We start from the raw sequence: 24,480 nt of genomic DNA, 5'->3' as shown, positions 1-24,480 counted from the left end.
GTCATTGGCAAACTTAAGACCTGCCTGGACATGTGCTGGTTTAAGCAGGGGAACCTTCCGTGCCATGCATGATTTCAAACCATGACGTCTTAGTGTATTACCAACAGTAACCTTGGAAACGGTGGTCGAAGCTCTTTTCAGGTCATTGACCAGCTCCTCCCGTGTAGTCCTGGGCTGATTTCTCACCTTCCTTAGGATCATTGAGACCCCATGAGGTGAGATCTTGCATGGAGCCCCAGTCCGAGGGAGATTGACAGTCATGTTTAGCTTCTTCCATTTTCTAATGATTGCTCCAACAGTGGACCTTTTTTCACCAAGCTGCTTGGCAATTTCCCCGTAGCCCTTTCCAGCCTTGTGGAGGTGTACAATTTTGTCTCTAGTGTCTTTGGACAGCTCTTTGGTCTTGGCCATTGTAGTAGTTGGATTCTTACTGATTGTATGGGGTGGACAGGTGTCTTTATGCAGCTAACGACCTCAAACAGGTGCATCTAATTTAGGATAATAAATGTAGTGGAGGTGGACATTTTAAAGGCAGACTAACAGGTCTTTGGGGGTCAGAATTCAAGCTGATAGACAGGTGTTCAAATACTTATTTGCAGCTGTATCATACATATAAATAGTTTAAAAATCATATATTGTGATTTCTGGATTTTTTTTTTTAGATTATGTCTCTCACAGTGGACATGCACCTACAATGACAATTTCAGACCCCTCCATGATTTCTAAGTGGGAGAACTTGCAAAATAGCAGCGTGTTCAAATACTTATTTTCCTCACTGTATATATATATTTTTATTATTATTATTTATATATATATATATATATATATATATATATATATATATATATATATATATATATATATATATATATATATATATATATATTCTGCTTTTTAATGTATTATATAGAAAACCAAAATCTCATGTACTGTTTCACTTTCGTGTTGTTCTAATCTAAAATCTTTCTGCATGTGCTTGATATCAGATTAATATTTACATTAGGGTTAGGGATTCAAAACGGCAGTCAATTTCCAGAAACTTTCCATGGGAATTTCAGAAGCTGAAAACTTGCCAGGAATTTATAGGAAATTATAGGAAATTTATATAAACTCATACAAACATAAATATATACCTTTTGTTTGGTCATAAGCTGTATTGCATACAGATTTTATTTGAATTATTCATTCTTAGTATACTTTTGTTGCACAATAGCTTATACACAGCACAAGGAAGTGTTAAAAGAAAATGTATGTATTTATGTAATTTAGGTGAAGACCCTCCAAGATGGACATTTTTTTTGTGTGCAGGATTCAAAACATGGAGGATTTATGAATGTGCAGGGTAGAAATTCAACTACATTTGCATTCCCTATTAATGGCTAACCGGCAATTTTGTAAATTCCCAGTTAATTCAGAATAATTCCCACAAATGTTTTTTCGAATTACCATAGGAAGTTCCCAGTCTTGAATTCCTGGAGTTTTGAGACTTCAGGAGAAGTGTATCAATATTTTGCCTCTACATTTCTGCAAACCGAGTATCCGTATGGATATTGGAGAAAATGAATTCCTAGTCCCAGGCTACTGATTTACTGATGATGTGTGTTGTAGGTGGTGAAGCTGTTAAACAACAAGCGCTCTCAGGCTGTGGGGATTCTCATGTCCAGCCTCCACCTCGACATGAAGGACATCAAACACGGTGAGCGCTACACACATAACGCAACACCAACACTGCGCATAAATACCCTGTGTACCGTCTCTGTCCATCTGCGATGGTGTTCAAACAATAAATAACCAGTTAGTGTCAACATGTCAAGTAATAAATGCCACTGAAGACAGCAGAGCACGGTGAGTACTCAGGAGAATATAAACACAAGCAGAGTAAACAGTAAACAGATGATAAACATAGGCCAAATGGTTAACGTTAGCGTTACCGCAGCCCACTCTGTACGCCTTCCTCGCACCCTCGGTTGAACCGTCTGTGGAACGCTTTATTGGGAACAGCTACGATTGGTCAAGTTTCTCACATGGGAAATCTGCAATCGGTTAAACCATCTGTTTGCTAAATCGTGTTGTTTATAAGGGGGAGCCTGGCTTTGATGTTTTCAAATGGCGCAAAATGGCTGCAATGAATTTTGTAATTATTCATTCTTTATTAACTGGAAGTCATTAATGGACAGAATTTTTGTATTTCATTCAGTTTGACCTCTGAATGCCTTTGATGGCTGTATTCAGTCAGGATAAGGGTCAAAGAAGCTTTTTTTTTTTTTTTTAGTTCTTTGTTCATTTTATTTCTTATGTTTACTAAATATGGCCACGCTTCGTGCGCCGTCTGAGCGATTGTCTGGGCCGTGATGTGCGTGGAAGCCGTGACCGTGTCTGGTCTATTCTGGGTGATAGTGCGCACGTTTCCTCTGCGTTATCTGCTGATGCGTAGATAGCTGCAGGACCGTGGGCAGACTCGCGGCACTCTGACGGTAAACAGGATTATAAGATCCATATTTCTGATGAGAAGTTTTGCAGTCTAATATGCCTTTACTCAAGCATACCGTTTTGTTCCGTTTAACAATGTTGCTTTTTGTTCGTATGTGGGAATATAATACACACACACACACACACACACACACACACACACATATATATACATACATACATACATACCAGGGCTACTTTATCTTTTTTTTAAGAATGAAATATATAGTTATAATAGTAGTAATTTCTTCCTTTTATTGACAGACAGGTAGCTAGCTTTGATTAATTCCATAAATCAGCTTCAAAATGTGTGTCTAATGCTGAAATTCACATAACTTGCACATTTGCAAATAAAATTAAGTTGCAAATAAATTATGTATAGTCCTGTTTGGCCTTGAAAAGCAAAACCTGTTGTGTGATCAGTGTGTAAGAAAAGCCTTTTTGAATGGCATTTGGCTTTTGTATTTCTATCAAAGAGATGCATTTATACAAACCGGCATTGAAATGCACCTTCACCTAAACCAAATTGTGATCGTGCATCGGGACATGCTTCCCATACGCCACGATTGTATTTTCCTCTAAAAACTCGTATTATAGGGCAGCTTCAAGATGTCAGTGCATTTACCTTTTTTACGCTTTAGGGGGAAACCGTCCATAGTTTTGTGACCATCCTGGATATTACACTACAGCAGAACGAAGGAAGGAACTGAAAAATAGAAAGATGGAATGAAAGAAATAATTCAAGGAAGGAGAATAAACTATACAGAATAGTGAAATGATTTCTTCTCATATTTCAGTGATGTTAGGAGCTAGGGTCAGAGCACAGAGTCAACCATGGTGTACAGCATCTCTGGAGCACTGAGGTTTAAGGGCCTTGCTCAGGGGTCCCTAATGTGGCAGCTTGGCAATACCAGGGTTTGAACCCCTACTTTCCGCATCAGTAACCCAGCACCTTAAACACTCAGCTCCAACATGGCGGGTACATGTTAAGCTTCTGATCGTTGCGAGTTCAAATCCCAGCAGCCCCCCTAAACAATGCACCCAAAAATACAACTGCTCGGTTGTACAAATGAGACAAATGTAATAGGAGTTGCACTGAATAAAAGCATCTGCCAAATGCCGTAAATTTAGATCAGAAAATTGACACACTGGTTTAGAACTGACATGGCATGTTTAAATTATTTGTGGAGTTTCTTCATTGACAAAATGACACGGGTCGTTTTTTTTCTCCGCACTTTAAGTGTTTGCTTCTCTCTGCTTGCCTTTAGTTTGAAGTCAATTAAAACCTGATAGTTAACCCTTTTAAAGTTCACCGTTCTTGCCATTTAGTTGTGTGATATAGTTTATCCCACATAAAGTTTCGAGGCGAGCTCTGTTTACAAGAAAGCACTTGACTTACCTACGCTTACCTACACACAGTCACCTTCAAAATAGTCCTCTTACACCGCAATACAGCGCTCCCTGGTTTCTTGCCACTTCTGGAATTCTTCTTTTCAAAGCGTGTCGTGCACAAGGGTTAGTACCTTTTACGCTGGATCTTCATCTTTGGGAAGAGGGCGAAAGTTTGCAGGAGCCAAATCAGGCAAGGAAAGCAGGAAAGCGAGATGATGTTGACTTTTGGCACACTGACGTATGAATGTCGGTGCTCCCTGTGACTGTGTGTGCAGCCCTGTGTTGCCATCTGTTACAAAACTAGTCTCAAAATCTTTTGATACCAGCTTGTATGGTAGTTGCTTAACCTGATGAGGAATTCTTTGTACAATTGTACTGATCTATGTTACAATTTCCAAATCCCTGGTCTACACGTTCTCACCTATTAGATTCCTTTTTATTATATTTTTTTTCTTCAAATGAGTTTAGGCGGAGGTGTCTATATTTTATAGCAATTCTTCCACAACTGCTACCATGTGCTTTAGAAACCTGAAAAGATCTGGTCCTGACCACGCCTACTTGCAAAACTTCTGTTTCTTGCTAGTGTGAATGCAATGTTTAAAATAACTGGACCCCCATGAATGCACCTTCACTCTTCTCTTATGTTAAGGATCTGAGTGTGAAGTGGAGAGCATGAGCAGTAGGTACGGGTCATGCTCGCCATGCATCCTTTCCCACCATGTGAGCTAGTGTTTTTGCTCAGTGTTTGCGGTCGTCTGCATTATTCAGGAGAAGCTGAGAAGGACCTTAATGGTTGCCTCTCAAGTCGTGGCAGCACACATCAACCAGCGTTCCTGGTCTTTAAAAATATTCCGTGAACATCGCTTTCTTTATCCCTCGCCTCCCTCTGTTCCTGGGCCTAGCTCCGGTGACACGTTTCAGCTGCACGGCTTTTGAAGTCTGAGTGCAAACATTTTGAAACGTTTTGAACCACGCCGAGAAATCGCGTCCCCTCAGCGGGGAGCGGTGTTCTGGAGTAGCACAAGAAATTTGAAAACAATATGCTCCTCTGCCTCGCTCAGATATTCAGAGTTGTTGAGGGTTTGCCAAATAAGTGCGAATAAAATCCAAATGAACGAGGTGCTCCCGAGCTCACATCTGCTGCCATGGCAACAATCGGCAGCCTCTCGCCAGAGCTATTGAAGAGGGATGGCGCTAAAAAGTCCCACTTATTTTTTTTCCTCAAATAATAAAGCTTTTTCTTGAGTTATTAATGTTATATAAGCTTAAGCAATTTCTGCTTGATGAAATAAACCATAAGGATGCAGTAGCAGTTACTTAGTGGTTAAGGCAGGGGTCCGCAAACCTTTTTCTGTAAGAGGCCACATCATTTTTAGTTTCTTTAAGGGGGGCTGGGTCGGTCTGTAACAGAAAATGACATGGGCTAGAGTAACTGCCATTATTATTATTATTATTATTATTATTATTATGTAGATTTTATGATGTTAAATGTTTATAATGCATCGTATTGTTAGATTTGTTTTTGTCGTCACCGTACAGATAAATGAGCGTTACTATTATATAATTAATTATATAATATTTAATTTATAAATAATGAATATATAGCGCTCTCCATGCAGCACGCAGTATCTCATGTAAAAAATAAAAAAAGCACGTGGCATCAGTGATTCGCCTCTAGAGGCTGCTCCCATAATGACAGCAGAAAGGAAGTCGGAAATGAACGCTATGAATTCTGCTGATAGTCAAGTCAAGTTTATTTGTATAGCGCTGATAGTCCCAGCAATCAACCATAATACCATAACAGATAAAATCAAATTTGCTAAATACAAAACCTCCTAAACCCCTGAGCAAGACCCTTAATCCTGTAGCTGCTTTATTGTCTGAATTAGATCCACTGCAAGTCACTTTAAAAAAGAGTGTAAATGTAAAAGATGGCAAATTTCTATTTTTGGATCTTTGACCTTTTGATCCCTTCATTTACAATTTGCTGTCTTGTCTTTTTAAAGAAGGTTCTCACAGCTCAGGAATCAAGAGAGGTGTCAAAAATGTTTAGGAAAGTCCTGATTTGGTGCACAGCCCCTTCCTAAACACATCGAACCCAACCCCAACCACCACTTCAAAAATAAGTGGTGGATAGATACTGGACATCGTATTTCATATATTTCATCATATTTCTTCTCTCTCAAATGCACAGCACGACTCTTAGCGAGAAATGTTGTATATCTTATGCTGCTGCCAGGGGAATTTGTACTTAATTTTCATCCAATCAATGTGTTTATACATCTCCTAACCCATCCACATGGTCTGGTTTGTTTCATATGGGCTCAGCTCTGCGCAATCATATGATTCCTTTGTTAGACATCCAGTCTGACATTTCAGAGGAATTTCCCGCTTCTCTTTTCTGTGCTGCCTTTTGATGTTGTCCGATTATTGTGGTTGCCAGATTCTTCAGGCTGCAGATATTTTGTATTTATTTATTTTTTTTTTTACCCCCACAATGTGTGTGAGGTAAGATTCTGTGCACACATTGTTTGGTTGAGATGGTTGTAGCCCGCTGGCTACCCGTTTGTCTTCATCGTCGAGAATTTACTCGACTGGAAACAGAATATGACATCACCGAGTCCCTGCGAGAAGCGAAGCCAGTGAAGTCAGCTTCGTTTACTTTGAGCCGTCATCGACCATTTATTACACCTAAACATGCACAAATATGTGGGATAAAGGTATCAGGCTAAAATGGCTCTAATCCTGAACTACTTCTTCATCCCAAACCAAACTGTAACCACAAATAAAGGCGCTTTGGTTCTTTTAAAGAGGCCATGTGTTTGTTTTAAGTAACGTTTTCTGAATCGAGGGAGCGCCCAAGTTATTTCCACATGATGTTGTATCAGACCATTTGGATGCGTGTACACAGACGCACACACAGACAAGTTCAGTTTGTTTTCCCATCTGAGAAATCCAGTTTCACTGTCTTGAGTAAAAATTAGTTGGAATTGGTTTGGACAGTCTCCTTCAAATTAATCACAATAATGTCTAACGTTTTGAGTATGTGCTCTGAGAACAATTTGCAAGAAGTAAAAAACAAAACAAAATGCAGTGTTAAATTTTATATATATATATATATATATATATTATGTAACACATTTATTTATTTTTTGTTAGATTCCGCTTATGACTATCATTTTGAAATTGCGCCTGAACAGAGCTAACTATAACTCAGCCAAAAAATACATCCCTCTTCTTCTGTCAAACTCACTTGAGTAAGATGCAAAAGTACAAAAGATTATAAACTTTTTGCGTGTTATATTGCTTGCTTGTGTGTCTTTTGGCTCTGTGGCGTTACCCCAATGATCTCATGTTCACTTCCATATGCCTGCAGTGAAAGAATCACCACAGTTTGTTGCTATTTCTGATTTTTAACTGCAGTTGTTTTCGGAAATGTTTTTGATTAAAGTAAAAAAAAAAAAGATGGGGAAACATCAAGAATGTATATATTTAATTTATAAATATATATATATATATATATATATATATATATATATATATATATATATATATATATATATATATATATATATATAATTTACACAGTATATGATGAATGAGGAAAATAAGAGAGAGAGAGAAGGTTGGATATTTTGGAAATGGTGAAGCAGGAAGTGGATAGGATTAGTAAGGAGGAAGTAAGAGCAAAAATTAATGGGATGAAGAGTGGACGGTCGATTGGACCAGATGACATACCCGTGGAAACATGGAGATGTTTAGGAGAGATGCAGTGGAGTTTTTAACAAGATTGTTTAACAGGATTCTGGAAGGTGAGAGGATGCCTGAGGAATGAAGACTGGGTGTGCAGGTATCTTTTAAGAATAAAGAAGACCTACAGTAACTACAGGGGAATTAAGTTGATCAGTCACGTAATGAAGTTGAGGGAAAGAGTAGTGGAAGCCAGGCTGAGAGAAGAGGTGACTATCTGTGAGCAACAGCACCACAGACGCAGTATTTCCTTTGAAAATGTTGACGAAGTAAAGAGAAGGTCAGAAGGAGTTGCATTGTGTTTGTGGATTTAGAGAAGGCGTACGACAGGGTACCAAGAGAGGAGTTGTGGTATTGTATGAGGAAGTCAGGTGTGTCAGAGAAGTATGTGAGGGTGATGCAGGACATGTATGAGGACAGTGTGACAGCAGTAAAGTGTGCAGTAGGAACGACAGACTGGTTCAAGGTGGAGGTTGGACTGCATCAAGGATCGGCTCTGAGCCCTTTTCTGTTTGCAGTGGTGATGGACAGGTTGACGGACGAGACAGAAGTCTCCATGGACTATGATGTTTGCAGATGATATTGTGATTTGTGGTGAGAGTAGGGAGCAGGTGGAGAAGAGCCTGTGGAGGTACACGCTGGAGAGAAGGGGAATGAAAGTCAGCGAGGTCTCTTCCGAGTGGAACCAGTCTTGGAAAACCTCTGTATGACCCTGGCCACTGTACTTTAACTTTGTATGAGGAGAATTTATTCAGTATGAGAGAATTGTGTTCAAAGCACCAAATTCAAACTGCTCTAATACAAAAAAAACATATTTGTATGGTTCTTTCAAGCAGACGAAAACCTGAACATGATGAGTAGGACATGTGGCTGTGCACGGTTTAGTGACGCCCAGCTGCAACTTTTGTTGCCACTAATTTACAGTAATGGCTGGATGTTATTTTTAAAGGTTACAGTAAAGTTACAGTAAATCTGTACTGATATACAAGCTGCACTTTGACTAAAATATATCCATGTTTCATTTCTATAGTATTGTCCCTTTAGAAGATATAATAAAATGGTTGCTGAAATGTGCAGGGTGTACTCACTTTTGTGAGATACTATGTATAATAGGTGTACTGAAATGTTTCGGTACAAGGCTTTCGGTTTGGTACACTTGTACCAAATGCACTTATTTTTACATGTGGAACATAAAATTGGAGTTCCCTCAGGAACATATTAAGTGGCGGACAGCAATTTATTTATTTTTTTTCTCCTTGCAATCTAAATGCAACTTAGAAAAGAAAACTAGTGTTAGCACAGTGTCACGGTCACTCTGAACTGGAAATAAGATTAGTTTGTGTGTGTGTGTGTGTATATATGTATATGTGTATGTGTGTGTATATGTATATATGTGTGTATCAGCAGTTTCTCAAAGCCAGGGCATCTTCATATTCATATATGGGCGTGTGTATTATATCCAGATATTGTCAGTTATTTATAACATTAAAGTCATATTAAATTCACATTCCAAAATGAGAGCGAAAAAACCTTAGTTCTTTTTATATATAAAAAAAAAAAACCCTAATGTCAAAACTATTGGCACCCCATGCATCTTGTTTATTTTTCTAGTGCATATATACAGAATTTTATCTGCCGCAATCACGTGTGTAGTTTTATCTGATGTGGCTTCTTAAAAGGAAAACTTTTTTCTTGTTGTGCCATCCAGCCTTTCAGACTCTACGACTAGCCCCATTCACAGATGATTTTGATGTGCTATTAATGTTTCTTTTTTTTGTTTTTTTCCCCTTCCATGTCGGCTCCCTTTTCACGTGCAACTGATTTAGTACGAAATTTGTAGCGACAGAGAGGCTACTCCTTCAGCCACTGGGGGGGGGGGGGGGTTTGTTTTCTCCACTACAATCATCTGGAGACCAGCGCAAATTCACTTCATCTATCTGTCTCCAAACACATGGGATTGAAAAGTCAGTCCAACTTCGGAGCGCTTCAACTGAATCTCAACACACAGTTGTTCTTCGAAATAATGAAGTGTTACTTTGGAGCGATGTCGGAGCTTAGCATGTGCTGATATTAATTTATTGTATCGTTTGATAGCCCGGTGCTGTATTTAACCCTATTGTCTTCTAATTCATCATTGTTTTTTTTGTTTTTTTTTGCAGTGTGCAGAGAACATTATCTTGCTAAGAGGCTACTTTCAGTAGGGAACATTGTTGCTTTGAAGGTATTTACGTGGTCTATTTAGGTGGGTTTTGCATGTCGGGTATATCCACATGAATACCTACAGTTTCCAAGCAAAACATTGCACAGAGCATCATAGTGCCTTTGCGGGCTTCCTTCTTCCCATAGTGCACCTTGTCATTTACATGATGAGCAGGCCACCGTCCTCTATTACTCCATGGTCCAATTCATGCACCTATTGATGCTATTGGATGTGTGCAGGAGACTGCATGGACACTTTTGACCAGTCTGGAGCCACACATCTTGAATGTGATGTACTGTCTGTTCCAACACCTTCCAATTAGAGCCAGAATGACCTTTTTTAGCCATTTTGTGCGATCCGAACGAACAGGCTAGCCTTTGCTCTCAATGTGCATCAGTTAGGCTTGTCACTGGTTTACTGACCACTTCATGCCAATAAACTCTGCAAGAGAGGTTCAGATCTTCTCTAGACATCCCAGTTTGCCAAAGTTCCTCAGATGCTTACACTTGCTCTTTTTTTTTTTCCTCTTGTGAATGCATCAAGTTCTACAACTCACTTGACTTGTTGCTTAATATATCCCAGCCGCTGACCGGTGCTATTTTGACGAGATCATCAGTCATTCACTCTACCTGTCGCTGGTTTTGATGTTGGCTGATTGGTGTATGCAAATCCGACTTCTTCTATTGACTTTGAATTTGCATATTGAAATAATTCAACAGTTAAATACTAGAGCTGATGGATAGCATTTTGCTTGAATTTAGAAACCCATTAGGTTTACTCCTGCATTCCTTAACACCAAGGAAATAGCAGGACAACATAATTTTTGTTTAATTTCTGATGTTTCTGGTTACTTTGCGTACACTAAAGTGCTAGATTGTCCAGCAAATCCCATCAGACCACAGTGGTATAGTAAAACCACAAAATCCACCCCACTGAAAGAATGAATTATATGGATTTAGGACTTTATTTACAAACACCTTTGACAGAAGATTTTGACAGCCTCAAACAAAAATGTTTTGCGTAAACATATATCGATGTACTTCAACATCTGGCTTTGTAGACTGAGATTTCAAGTAAACTCATTTTTGTTTTTCTTCTTTCCTAGTGATGGAAAAATACACTTGGTAGTTACAGATATTAGCTTTAGGAAGAGTTCAAAAGTAATAAAGATTAGAAATAATTCCATCAAGTCAATATGAAGTCGTATGTGCTTTCGTCTGCTTCCATTAGGGGTCGCCACAGTGGATCACTCTACTCTCATCTTTCATCTCATGCCTCGTTTAAACCAATCACCTGCATGTCTTCCCTCACCACATCCATGAACCTCTTCCTCAGCCACCTTCTTTTCCTCCTGCCTGGCAGCACCATCCTCAGCATTCTTCTACCGATATACCCCATGTCCTTCTTCTGCACATGTCCAAACCATCTCAATCTCACCTCGCTCACCTTGTCTCCAAAATGTCCTGCCTGACGGATCGCTCTGATAAACTCGTTTCTAATCCTGTCCATCCTCGTCACTCCTAATGAGAATCTCAGCATCTTCAACTACACCAGCTCCAGCCCAAGTTCTATATGTGGGGTGTGTCTAATATATATATATATATATATATATATATATTTATATACACAGTACAGACCAAAAGTTTGGACACACCTTCTCATTCAAAGAGTTTTCTTTATTTTCATGACTATGAAAATTGTAGATTCACACTGAAGGCATCAAAACGATGAATTAACACATGTGGAATTATATATGGAATTATATACATAACAAAAAAGTGTGAAACAACTGAAAAATGTCATATTCTAGGTTCTTCAAAGTAGCCACCTTTTGCTTTGATTACTGCTTTGCACACTCTTGGCATTCTCTTGATGAGCTTCAAGAAGTAGTCACCTGAAATGGTCTTCCAACAGTCTTGAAGGAGTTCCCCAAGTTGGCCCTTTTGCCTTCACTCTGCGCTCCGGCTCACCCCTAAACCATCTCGATTGGGTTCAGGTCCGGTGACTGTGGAGGCCAGGTCATCTGGCGCAGCAGCCCATCACTCTCCTTCTTGGTCAAATAGCCCTTGATGCCTTCAGTGTGACTCTACAATTTTCATAGTCATGAAAATAAAGAAAACTCTTGGTCTGTAGTGTGTGTGTGTGTGTGTGTGTGTGTGTGTGTGTGTGTGTGTGTGTGTGTGTGTGTGTGTGTGTGTGTGTGTGTGTGTGTGTGTGTGTGTGTGTGTGTGTGTGTGTGTGTGTATACATTTTTTTTTTCTGATTAAATTTTTTTTATGCGGTGAGCATTTCTTTTGGACCATTTTTTTTTTTTTATGAGGCGAAATTAAAACAAACCAACGCACAGCACATTCATTTACAACGTCCTTTCTTTACTTAGAAATAAAAAATAAAAATAAAAAATCTTAGAAAAATAAATGTTTTCTAAACATTTGTTTTACTGATGCGCCAAAAAACCGGCATGATGCAACACATCCAGCAATTAAAACCGTCCGTGTGGAAACGTAGCAAAATTTATTTTTAGTGTCTAAAAAATTTAATGTATTAAAATAAAAAGTATGAATCCAATTTATGCGATACTCTTTGTATTACATTAATTAAATTAAACAATTGAGGTGGTCTAGTGGTTAGAATGCGGCGCTTTCACGGCTGCAGCTCGGGTTCGAACCCAGTCAGGGAACCAACCCCAGCCACTCTTAGTGCCGGTCCCAAGCCCGGATAAATGGGGAGGGTTGCGTTCGGAAGGGCATCCAGCGTTAAAAACGTGCCACATCAAACATGCGGATGGTCTGCTGTGGGACTCCTAATGGGAGAAGCTGAAAAAGTTTAATTAAATTAAACAATTAATTACATTTGCACATTGAATTGAATAACTTCATTTACTGCATTAATTAATTTATTTATAGTTATTTATTAGACCCTATTTGGGTAACAGATTGTGTGTTTCACATTTAATATTTAAATTCTTAAACATGATCTTAACATGATTTCCCTGACGAGGGAAGTATCAAGGTCTGTGACGTGGGGCCGCCTTCCCGGGGGCTCACCACCTGCAGGAGGGACCGTAAGGGATGGTGCTGTGAGGATTGGGCAGCAGTCGAAGGCGGAGGCCTGCTTAGACTGCTGCCCCCGCGACCCGAATCACGGATAAGCGGGAGAAAATTAATGAATGATCTTAACTGTTCTATTTCATCATACAAATTTAACAAATTTCTTCATTCCATTGATCCATCATTCATTCACTCCCTGAATATGTGGAACTTTCAGGATTCTCTCATTTTAAGAGAAATTCTTGAAGCTGGACTTAAAATGCTAAAGAATACATATCTCTAGATTATTGGCGATGGCAGGAAGTGGCAGCGATTTAGCACATGCGCAAAACCAAATCGTAGTTTTACAGCGCACTACAAATCGTAGTTCCTGTGACTCTGCGCTAACTCTTTTTTTTTTTTTTTTTAAGATTGATAAAAAAAGTGTGACAGAGTGAGGTGGAGAATAAACAACCTTGTGGTCCACCACTTTAAAATGATTGAGAGGGAGTTAAGATTTTAACTACATCCCGCATGTTAAGGATTGCATTCGGTAAACGTGCTCCTGCACCGAAACGTTTGGGTATAAATATGTACCCTAACACCTGTATGATATACTACATCTTCAGACATTATGTAGACAGACTTGTCTGATTTTTCTCAGCGGCACAAATGCTGGTCCAAGTTGAAAACATCGTAACGAGGAATCTAAAGGCTAGTACGCGTCGCCACGGAGACAGCGAGGCAGACGTCACTGCCAGAGCGACCGCGGTAGTGACGTCGCTCAGATTTGTTTGGAGAGTGTCCATTTCTTACCCTGCAGCTAAACCCGGAGGCTTACATTAAAGCTCCATCCTAATTGATGCCTGAGCCCATCTCCACCCTCTGTTTAAAAATCCGACAAGATGGGAGAAAGATGCTGTTTTCAGGGTGGCTTTTTGTATGCGTGTCAGATTTTGGCCCATTAGCCTTACGAACGGATTCGCTAAAGTCATTTTTATCCCACAAAGGCCTGTCAACGGCTCCACTTTTATCTCGGGAAGTGAAAATAAACACACGTTCAGTGCAATATGTTGCCGTCACATCCCCACACCCCCGCCCCCCTTTTTTTTTGTAGTGCTTTTTTTTCTTTTTTTTTTCTTTCTAAATTTAAAGCAAATTTTTAAGCTTCAACTCAATTCCAGTATTTATTTACTTAGTTGTTCTAGACTCGGTTAGCAATCATCTCACACACTTCAAACTTAAACAATGTCTCCAGTGTGAATGTTTGGCGTTAGTTTGCTTTTCTCAGCTATTTTGTGTGTGTGTGTGTGTGTGTGTGTGTGTGTGTGTGTGTGTGTGTGTGTGTGTGTGTGTGCGCGCGTGCGCGAGAGCAAGCGAGCGAGCTCGAATGTAACACTATATCTCAGATTAAACAATCCACAACTCCAGCCCTGTTTGTGTTCAAACATTTACTTTTAAAGGATTACAGTTTTGGGCGCCAGATCCCGAACGCAGAGACACAAAGGCGGCGGTGCGCTTCAGCACTCGCTTTCTGTAACTTGACAGTCTCTCTCTCTCACACACACACACACACACTAATTTCCTCACTTTTGCTCACTAGTGCTTATTCACACCCCCCCCCCCCCAATTCCCCCCCGATCCTTCAGACATCCCTCTCTGACTTTATCTTTGTATGTAATGGAGGAAAAACTCAATAGATCATAATTATACATATCTATAATTATATGGACTTGTGTACAATCCTAAGCTTCATTATTGTGTCCTCGCTTTTCCACCCACTTCCCCCCCAAAAAGGTTTGATTTAAGAGTTTGAGAGGTTGTAAATCTATTGTGGTGAACCACATAGTGTCTGGAGGGTCTCCAGTGAGTACACACACACATATATATACACACACACACACACACACACACACACACACACACACACACACACACGTCTTAAGTCGCTTAAGGTGCAATAAGTAGATGCTCCTGACACCCCAAACAGAGGGGGGTGCACAAGGGGCAGTGTCTCAGGCAAATTTAGTTAATTACACCCGGCTCATCAGTGCTTATTAAGCTGCTTAACAGAGTGCAGCAGGGAGGTGAGGGGTCCGCGCCCTTGCTGCAGTGGGTGGCACTCAAGCCCGTGGGAATAGGAAAGAAATATGCTCAAATCTGCCCTTAAGCACGGCTTTGAGCGCTCTGAGGTTTGACCCCCAAACTGAACTGTGTGTGTGCGTGCGCGCAAGCAGCCATCGGGGGGAAAAAAGACTGCTGCTGTTTGAATTGGGATGAAATGTATTTGATTCTAAAAGGAGGTTTTAATTTAATGTTATTTTTTTCCAGATTAATTTTTAACAGCATTTGTAGTGTAGGTGTTTTTCCTTTGTTTTTGTTTGTTTGTTTGTGCACACAGTCATTGTAAAGGGCTGTCTAGGCTCTTCTGCTTTATTACTTGAGATGAATTGGATTTGATTCTTAAAAAGGTTAAAAAGGTAAAAAGGGAAGCCAAACGAGCCCTCAGACTATCATTCAATGGTATTGGTATAAGTAGGTTTCATGTCTTAATACATCTTAGTACATCTTTATACTTTGACACTTTGCTGTTCTGGCACTGGAGTGGTGGACCTCCTTTAGAACATTGAGTCGTTGACTTTTAAACAAAGGGGTAAAGACCTACCTCTTCTTTTTTAAATTTTTTTTATTATGTATTTATGTGTTGAAATACTAATTGTGCTATAATTCCTTTCAACAGGGTTTTAGGCTGAGAGTATCCTAAGTTATTACAACTGGTTCAATACAACCTATTGAACCAGTGTTTAAGGCATCAGCTTAAATGCCAAAACATGTAAAACAGTACGAAGTAAAAAAAAAAAAAACCTTAAGTATATTTTCTGGTGCACTCACCCACACACAAATAGATACAGCTAAAAAAAATAAAATAATAATCATTATTTTTTTACATCTTGAATCCCTTTTCCTTTCTCCCAGGTTTTACTTCATTATTGATTCAGTTTATTTTGATTTATTTTCTGAATTAAAATTTTTTTTTTTAATAATCACTTGTCTTTAATTAGAACCTGTGTATCAGTGTGTCTCTGCTCCTGTCTGTCAAAGCTTGTCTGTCTGGCTGACTGTGTGTAAAATAATGAAATATAACCATCTTTTGAGTAATATTTCAGCTTTTTGAATCATCTTGAAGCATTACGCTCCTTACCCGCAAAGCGCCATGTAGAATGTGTGCATGGTATGATTATCAGACCAGTTTCTTCAGCTGAAATGTGTGTAAGTCTTTACAAATCTACACGTAAATGACAAATAATTATTGCGTATTTTACCACTTAGATATTGATTTCATTATGTAGCCACTATTTAATGATAAAAGTGCTATTGCATTTTATTAATCAAATAGACAGAAACCAGTTTTTAATATTTTCTATTGTACAATACTGTCATTCTGTTTTGTGTGTGTATATGTGTATATGTGTGTGTGTGTGTGTGTGTGTGTGTGTGTGTGTATGTATGTATGTATGTATGTATGTATGTAATATATACACATATATATGTATATATATACACATATATAATAAATAAAATTGAGTTCTCTTTGGAACATATTAAGTGGCGGACCACAAGTTTGTTTAGTCCCTGCCTCGCACTCAGTGCATTATTTTTTTTTTATTATTACTTTTAAAAACATGAACAATGCCAGGGGTGTAAAAAAGAAACTAGAGTTAGTGCAGTGTCACTGCGGCTACTCACGCCGTACCGGGTACAAGTTTGTCTTGCACATGCATGAAAAAGTTAAAGAAAAAATATTTATACAAAAATGTAAACTGTATAAATGGTCATCACAAATGTTAATAATAATGAATTTTTATTTCTCCTCCCCCCCTTCCCCCCCAACTAACTATAAATGTGTATACAACACACACACTCCCACATTTAGTTCCAATTTGCTCTTATAATTCCAGCCACTCTTCTGCCAGGGTTTCTTATTTAAAACTTAAGTCTAGATTAAAATTTAGATTTTTTTTTTTTTTTTAAACGGCTCATAATTTTCTTCTGTCTGTGACACTACCTCTAATAACTTTCTTTTCGGCTTCTCCCGTTAGGGGTCGCCACAGCGGATCCTCCGCACGTTTGATTTGGCACGTTTTACGCTGGATGCCCTTCCTAACGCAACCCTCCCCAATTTATCCGGGCTTGGGACCGGCACTAAGAGTGGCTGGGGATGGTTCCCTGACTGGACAATAGTTTTTTTTTTTTTATTTGTTTCCTTGGTGTACTTCTGTCTTTTAACAGTCCAAAGTTCACCAGTATCATTGTTTAATTGTGGAAATGTGTATAAATATATTTTTGATCAGCGCAATAAATCGTTTGTCTTGAATATCACTGAAAGCACAATCCATTTCTTACTATTTTCCTTCTTATAGAAGGATGGATGGATGGTTGGACAGACTGACTACATTGGTCATGTGACTATTGCATTTGAGCTTAATGTAGTGTCATGACACTTTCTCCTTTCTATTAACTGCATCCTGTAAACATCTGTTTATCAACCTTTTTAAGGTAGCTGCCAGTCTACACTTCACTAACTTTTCTTTTTGTCTTTTTTCTTCCCCCTCTCCCGATTACTCTTCTCTCCACTGCAGCCATTCTGAACCTGGATAACACCGTGGTGGACCTCGAGACGTTACAGGCTCTGTATGAGAACGTAAGCCTTCACTGCTCTACGCCTGTATTCATTTCCTCCACTTAAAGATTAAAAATAGTGCTGTTTTTTTTTTTTTTTTGTTTGATCAAAGTAATGATGTATTTAACAATGAATAGTTATGATCAGGAGCATTTTCATATAAAACGGATATACGTCAGGGATTTTCGTTATATTGCCACTCTGATACCCAAAGGCAATTTAGGCGTTTTCAGCACTTAATCCTGTAAGTGTAGGGTGTTTGTACGGGCAGGTCTGACCGAGATTCTGAACCTAGTGTTGAAATGTGGTGAAGCAGTAGCGAGGGCCAAATTTCTCCTGTGCAGTTGACTAAATTAGGGCACTTCATTCATGCCAGCACATCATATATGCAGAATCTTGATGTCACTTCTGGCCTGGGCATCAGCAGAAATTCTGATTTTGAACACTGCTGGCAAATAAGCGTTGACACGTCTTCCCTCAGACATACATGTGCACAACAGTGTGTTCCAAACAAGTGACTGTACAGCACACGACCATGACTTTTTATAGGAATGAAACATCATTTTGTCAGTAATTACTGCGCTCTGAGTCTGCGTCAAGACAAAAAAATTAAATTAAAATGGGCCTCGTTATAGAGAAATCAGGATGTTTGGCGCATGCTTTCTGGAGGTTTTAGACCCAGAGAAGAAATCTGCGAAACTTCAAACGAGAAATGCATTAATATCAAAACATGCGAAAGCCGCAACAGCATAGGAATGTGTAGTGTTTCTGGGAGTTTGCCTTGTAAAAGTCTGCGCTCGGTAAGCTGACGCTGGCTCGATAATGCAGCTTTCAGACTTCTCATAGCGAGCAGCGAAATGTGCTGCCTTTTACAGGAGTGTGAAAGATCACTCCACGTTAGCTACGTGTAGCTGGAACTAAGCGTGTGGTGCGAGGCCTCGGGTCAGATCCGGTGGCCGCTTCATTTCTGAAAAACGCTGCCTTCAATGGCCAAAAATGGCATCTCGAAAAAGCTTAAAGCTCTTTAACACTCGCACATTTATTTTTTGCCCCCTCGTCAAGAATAATGTGACCGAACAGAATTAAGACGTTTGCGTCTGGACTGCCTGTTCAGTAATTCTAGAATCCAGGCCTGTTCATTGGGATAAAAGAAAAAACAGAAAGACACTGGAAAAACCCAATTAGCTGTAATGCACCTAATGATCTTTTTCCTAATGCGTGATTTCAACCCTTTTTTTTTGTTTTTTATGAGGTGCGAGTTCACACAGCATGTGCGAATAAGCGATATCCATGATTTCCTTTTGCGTATTGTCTTTCCGATATTGGTCATAGCCTCCATCAAAAGCGCAAAAAAAAAAAAAAAGTGAGTGTGAGCAAGGCTGCTTCCCATTAGCAGTAGTTTAAGTGTTGGAGGCATTGCAGGGAGAGCAGAACGTGCCTTCGCGGACAGATGGCGGAGCGAGCTGAATGCTAATCAGCGCGTTTGATGCGGCCGTTTGAAGTGCCGTGGAAGTATGCGCCTGGCTTGATTGATGCTGCGATAGAGCTTAATGCTGCAGAGTGTTTTTCCAGAGTTTACATTCACACGTCTTTCTCCCGCGAACATTTATGTGCGCACACATATGGAGAGACGGTCATACGCAGGGGCATTGCGAGGACCTCAAAGATCTGCCAGTCAAAAAACGTGCAACCTGAACATGAACACGTTTGTTGCACTGAGGGTTTTTTTTGTCTCCGCACTTTGATCACCTTTCAGTTCGAAGGCCGTTTCGAGGCTCCAGTCGGTGTCTCTTGCTGCCGGGACAGTGTTTGATGTCAGTGGAATGTTTACCATGCTGTTTACTTTCTCTCGATGAGTCTGGAGAAGCTCCTCCATCCCAGTGCACTGGAGTGTCCACCACTTAACGTGATGAATTGGGCCGTATGAAGGCCGAGGAAGGATGCAAACTGAGGGTTTTTTTTTTTTTCACTTCTGATGCAGGCATCAGGATCCGTCACTGACGCGATGCTGTGGCTTCTTCTGCTTAACTCGGGTTCGACTTGAATATTTAGGGCTCAACTCTTAAAAAGGAACAAAAAAAAAAACCCACTTAATCAATAATGTACCTACCTGTTCACTAATGGTGAATAAAAACAGGCAGCCCGAGCATGTGCCCAGTCCTAAGAGTCCTGTCCAGGGTTCACATCGGTGTTTGCATCTTTAAAGGAACAGTTTATTAAATATTGCACAGTGCTTATTCAGTAAGAGACATTTGGTTTCTTAAATGAATTATTTATTAGTGGTGGACTGATATTGTTGCCGATATTTAGAAAGCAGGGCAGCGATAATCTCTTCTCATAAAACCTAACAGTTAGTTAAAAAGATGTTTCAGAAAATTGTTTAAATAAAACATATATTGGAAAAACACAAGCCTCTCCAATCAGTGCACTTGGTTCGGTGTGTCCGATGCGTCTCCCTGATCGGCCTAATTAGCAGCACAACCGGCCGATGCCGTGGGAGTAATGCCAAAAATCGTCCCGATTAATCTGTCAACCTCTTATTAATTAGGTGTTTAATACAGGAAGTGGTAGCTTAGTGTTTAATGCATTGGACTTTGGATCCGTATGTCGGTAGTAAAAATCCCGGCGCCACCAAGCTGCCATGACCTTGTAGCTGCTCAGTATGAATGAGGAAAACGGAAGCTGGCGTGAATGAAATGTTATTGTTGCAAATGAATCGATCATAAAAGCACAAAGAGAGAAATTGTTAAATGCCTTTGTGTTAAAGATGTCAATCTTCTCCACAATCCTAGTCTGTAGGATTGAATCAGGTTTATTTTTTAGAGCAGTTTTAACAATGGATATTTTGTCCCAAAGCAGCTTTTCAGAGAGCGAGAGAGATGTTGTAGACTTGGCGCGTATACGTTTAGTGCCTGTAAGTTTGTCACTAAAGACTGAGACACTGGTGACTGGCAGAGAAAAACTGAGAGGGTATGAGGAAGAAACCTTAAAAAGGAAAAAGACTAAAAACGTAAATTGTCCTTATCTGGGTGTAGGGTTCCGAAAGGGGTGGAATATGTCCGGTAAATTTCCAGAAACTTTCCGTGGGAACTTCACCTGGGGAATTTTTGGAAATATTCCAAGTTGGGAAATTTACCTGGAATTTATGGGAATTTTCAGATATTTATGGGAATTTATTTGAAAATGTAATTTATATAAACTGTATTATACACAAATATGAACGTTTTGCATGCTCATAAGCTGATGCATGCAAACTAATACAGATTCTTTTAAAATATATTTCTGACTTTAATTTAATTAGTATAATTTTGTTGCCTACACACAGAACAAGTACGTTTTAAACGTAAATTAATATAATATTTATATAAAATACTGGCCAAGATGGGCATTTTCTGACATTTTGTGTGCCGGATTTAAGAAATGGTCTGTTATGGAGAAATGCACAGCGGGTGTAGGGGGTGTGGCCTCCCTATGTTTTAATGTCATTTCAGTTGAATTTCTATCCGAATTTCTAACATTTATCAAGTTGTTTTAACCAAAGATTATCCTGCAAGATTTATTTATTTTTAACTACATTTTAGTTCCCTGTTATTGGCGAGCCTGCAATTTTGTAGATTTCCATTAATTCCCATATATTCCTGTTCATTACCATGACAAGTTTCCAGTTCAGAAAATTCCTGGAATTTTGCAGCCCCGTCTGGTGACACCAAATATCCATTCATTATAGTTTTAGCATTGTCGAGGTGAACTGTTCTGTGATGGACATTTTAATGCTGAACTGTTTATGCAAACATGAGCCATTGTATCAGACTTTTGATGTTACAGTCCAAATCCATCCTCATAGTTCCTGAGTTGAAGTAACATCTATTAGATCAGCCTGTCCATCAGCTTCCTACATCAAATTCTACTGTTAATCAATTACGCATACAGAGCTCCAGTTCTCGTGAATCTCGTCATGATCTGCGTTTTGAATCAAAAACGGTTACTTCAGTCATAAATATTTCTTAATGTAGAAAATCTAGATCTTATTCTAAAAGTACACGCACTATTGCACTCTGCAGGAGAAGTGTGTCTTCAGTACTCCAAGTCAAGTCCGATTGTCTACGTTGAAGATAATAGTACATGTCTGGAGTAATGCTGTTTCCTGAGGGGTCGATGATCTTTCTGAAATAAGTGACAGAAGAAAGGATGAATGAAGCGATAGATAAATAGCTGGAAACTTAGCTGCCTTCGCGTCTGTCCACAGTTTGTTTTGGAAAACGATCCTTTGTCAGCATGTGGACCACAGCAATGCCTATATCCCCTCTCATCTGCTGCTCAGTCGACTGGCTCTGTGACTCTGTTTCTTAACCCCACATTTTCCATAATTCTGGGCCTCGACCACATTTTTCTGTCATGTTATAGGACGCGCAGTTGAGGAAATGCTTCAGACCATGTGGTTTTTCTTTCGGCTTTATAGGGTTTTGGGGTTTTCCTGCAGGCTTGTTTTTTCCTGCAGACCTACAAAGTCAACAGAGTGCTGCATTTTCTTGCTTTTGAACGACATCGGTTCTGGGCAGAAGAGAACAATAGCGGTCGTAAAAAATGTATGCCGTTTTCCCGCTCGTGTTTAGAGGCACGGAATGTTAATCGCCACGCGTCACATGCTTGAGTGTCCACCTGAGCATCGTTATCGACCATCAGGTTTATTTATGTATTGCCACAGATGCTGACATAAGTTGAGGTCTTTTATTGGACAGAAATTGGACCTAAAGCAGAATTGTATAGAACGCAATATTACATATGTTGTCTCTGAAACCAGCAATTTGGTGAATTATTTATTTATTTATTTATTTTTCTGCCAAATCAGCTCTTAATCTGAGAATTGTTCTGCAGAATGTCGGATTAAACTGACTGCTTATACAATATTTCTTTTGCACACCACCCAATGTGCTGTGTTTTGATTGGGCAGGTGGTTGTAAAGAAGCTTCCGTACGTTAGTGGGGTTTTGTTTTTTCTTTTTTTTTCTTTCCCCCCCAAGTGGTTATAGAGCAACATACGAATGGCGTTCAAATCAAACAAAGACTTAATTTTACAGCATAAAAACGGATGCTAGCATGGCGGTACTATCCGCAGATTAGCAGGGTCGCGGGTCAGTCAAGAGACCGTTAATCAAGACGGCAGACCGCAGTGTGCATGGAACAGTGCGTAAAACTCGTGGATATCTCCAGAAGACGGTGATGAGACGCAACAATGTTACAATGATTGCTGTATATCTGTCAGGGACGATCCCAGTCATGGTGGTCCCCAGTCCACAGCAGTTATTCCCGTGAACATCGTGTGGAACGCGTGATCCTGAAAAATCGAGCTCCTCAGAGAGCAGCATTTCAGCACCGATGGCTAAAAATAAGTGAAGCAGGCTGTCCTAGAATGTTCCGGCGTACTGGCGAATCTTTCCATGCCGAATCTTTCCAGGTGTAAGTTAAGCGCTGGAATGAGAGTATAAATGTAGTGTAGGGGAGAATGTCGCAAAATAAGTGCAGTTTCCACACTTTGAACAATTTTTATTTTATAAACGCAAAAATCCCAGTCAAGGATTTTTTTGTTTGTTTGTTTTTTTGGAATGATTATTTAATTGTATGCATTGCTGTTAAAGAGGATACTTTCTGAAACAGATGGTAAGAGCTGAACTGTATTCTGTGACTAATGAGTCTGTGTCCGTTCTGATTGTACGGCTGTTTCAGAGAGCACAATCAGACGAGGTGGAGAAGATCGAAAAGCACATCAAATCATCTAAGGAAAAGGAGGGAGCCAAACCTTTGGACAAACCTGAACAGTAAGAAATGTCTCTCTTGCCCTGTCTCACATCTATTCATTTGTCAAACTGTCTTTTTTCTCTTTTTTTTTATTTATTTTTTTTTTACATCTCACACGCTCATGTCTGTCTGTCAGCTCATATGTCTCACTGTCACGCTCTCTGTCTCGGTCTCTCTTCCTCAGTCTCATTTTGTGTTGTAACAGGTTTTGATAAATCATTTTTTTCTCGCCATGTTTGATTTTTGTGATTTTGATGTTTGGTGGTTTGTTTTTTTGGTCCCCTTTTACCAATACCCTCATGTCTTGATTTCTTTACAGGTTCTTGTTCCAGCTCTTCCAAATTCCCGAGTTCTCAGGAAGAGTCTTTTGTATTCTGTTTCAATCCACGTTTTCCGAATGCATCTCCTCCGTCCAGCGTAAACTGGAAATCCTACAGAGAGTGTGTAAGGTCAGGGTGCTGCCCTCAGTCTCTGCTTATGCGCTACGATATCAGTCATTAGCAGTTATAGCTCCCATTTCTTATACACTACAGATTCTGCAGAGTGGTTCCAGCGTGATGCGGATTCTGGGTCTGATTCTGGCCTTCGGGAACTTTATGAACGGAGGGAACCGAACCAGAGGACAAGCAGACGGCTTTGCTTTAGACATCCTTCCCAAGCTCAAAGACGTCAAAAGCAGCGTAAGCAGTCTCTCTCTCTCTCTCTCTCTCTCTCTCTCTCTCTCGCACACTTTTTTTTTTTTCTAGCTTTGTTTTGGTGACACTGAATTATTTACTTATTTATTGTTCCTCAGGACAACACCCGAAGTCTGCTGTCTTACATCGTTGCCTACCACCTGCGACACTTTGATGAGGTATCGACATTGTTCACGCACAACAGAAAGTATTGTCGCCCATTAATATTGATATGCAACATGTTTCAGAGATTTGATTTTATGTTGCTAAAACTTCATTATAGTTGATAATCCTAATTAGAAATTATTGTTGCCACATTGTTGCCACACGAGTACTAAAATCTTGATCTGTGGTATTTATTAATGAGGTAATTTACTTAATTAACAAGAACACACACACACACACACACACACACACACACACACACCCAAACATTATTTTATTTCCCCCAGATGTTTTCGTTTTTTTTTTTTTGCTGTTTCACATTCAT

The 24,480-nt window shown here is 39.6% G+C and overlaps 1 protein-coding gene across 3 annotated transcripts in view; it reads left to right on the top strand.

Moving 5' to 3' along the window:
• fmn2b (formin 2b) overlaps positions 1-24,480 on the top strand; it is a 98,223-nt gene that overhangs the window by 36,925 nt on the left and 36,818 nt on the right. For all 3 annotated transcript variants that reach the window (XR_014536039.1, XM_083556378.1, XM_083556377.1), the window contains 6 exons: positions 1,609-1,696; positions 17,481-17,542; positions 23,245-23,336; positions 23,636-23,765; positions 23,850-23,996; positions 24,110-24,169. Coding sequence is in view for 2 of the 3 variants with exons in the window: in XM_083556378.1 (XP_083412504.1) it covers positions 1,609-1,696; positions 17,481-17,542; positions 23,245-23,336; positions 23,636-23,765; positions 23,850-23,996; positions 24,110-24,169 (579 nt within the window). In the remaining variant the exon portion in view is untranslated. The remainder of the gene's footprint in view (positions 1-1,608; positions 1,697-17,480; positions 17,543-23,244; positions 23,337-23,635; positions 23,766-23,849; positions 23,997-24,109; positions 24,170-24,480) is intronic.

This window comes from Silurus aristotelis (genome assembly GCF_946808225.1).
Source record: "Silurus aristotelis genome assembly, chromosome: 12".
NCBI lineage: Eukaryota > Metazoa > Chordata > Actinopteri > Siluriformes > Siluridae > Silurus > Silurus aristotelis.
This window is presented reverse-complemented; position numbering and strand designations above follow the sequence as displayed.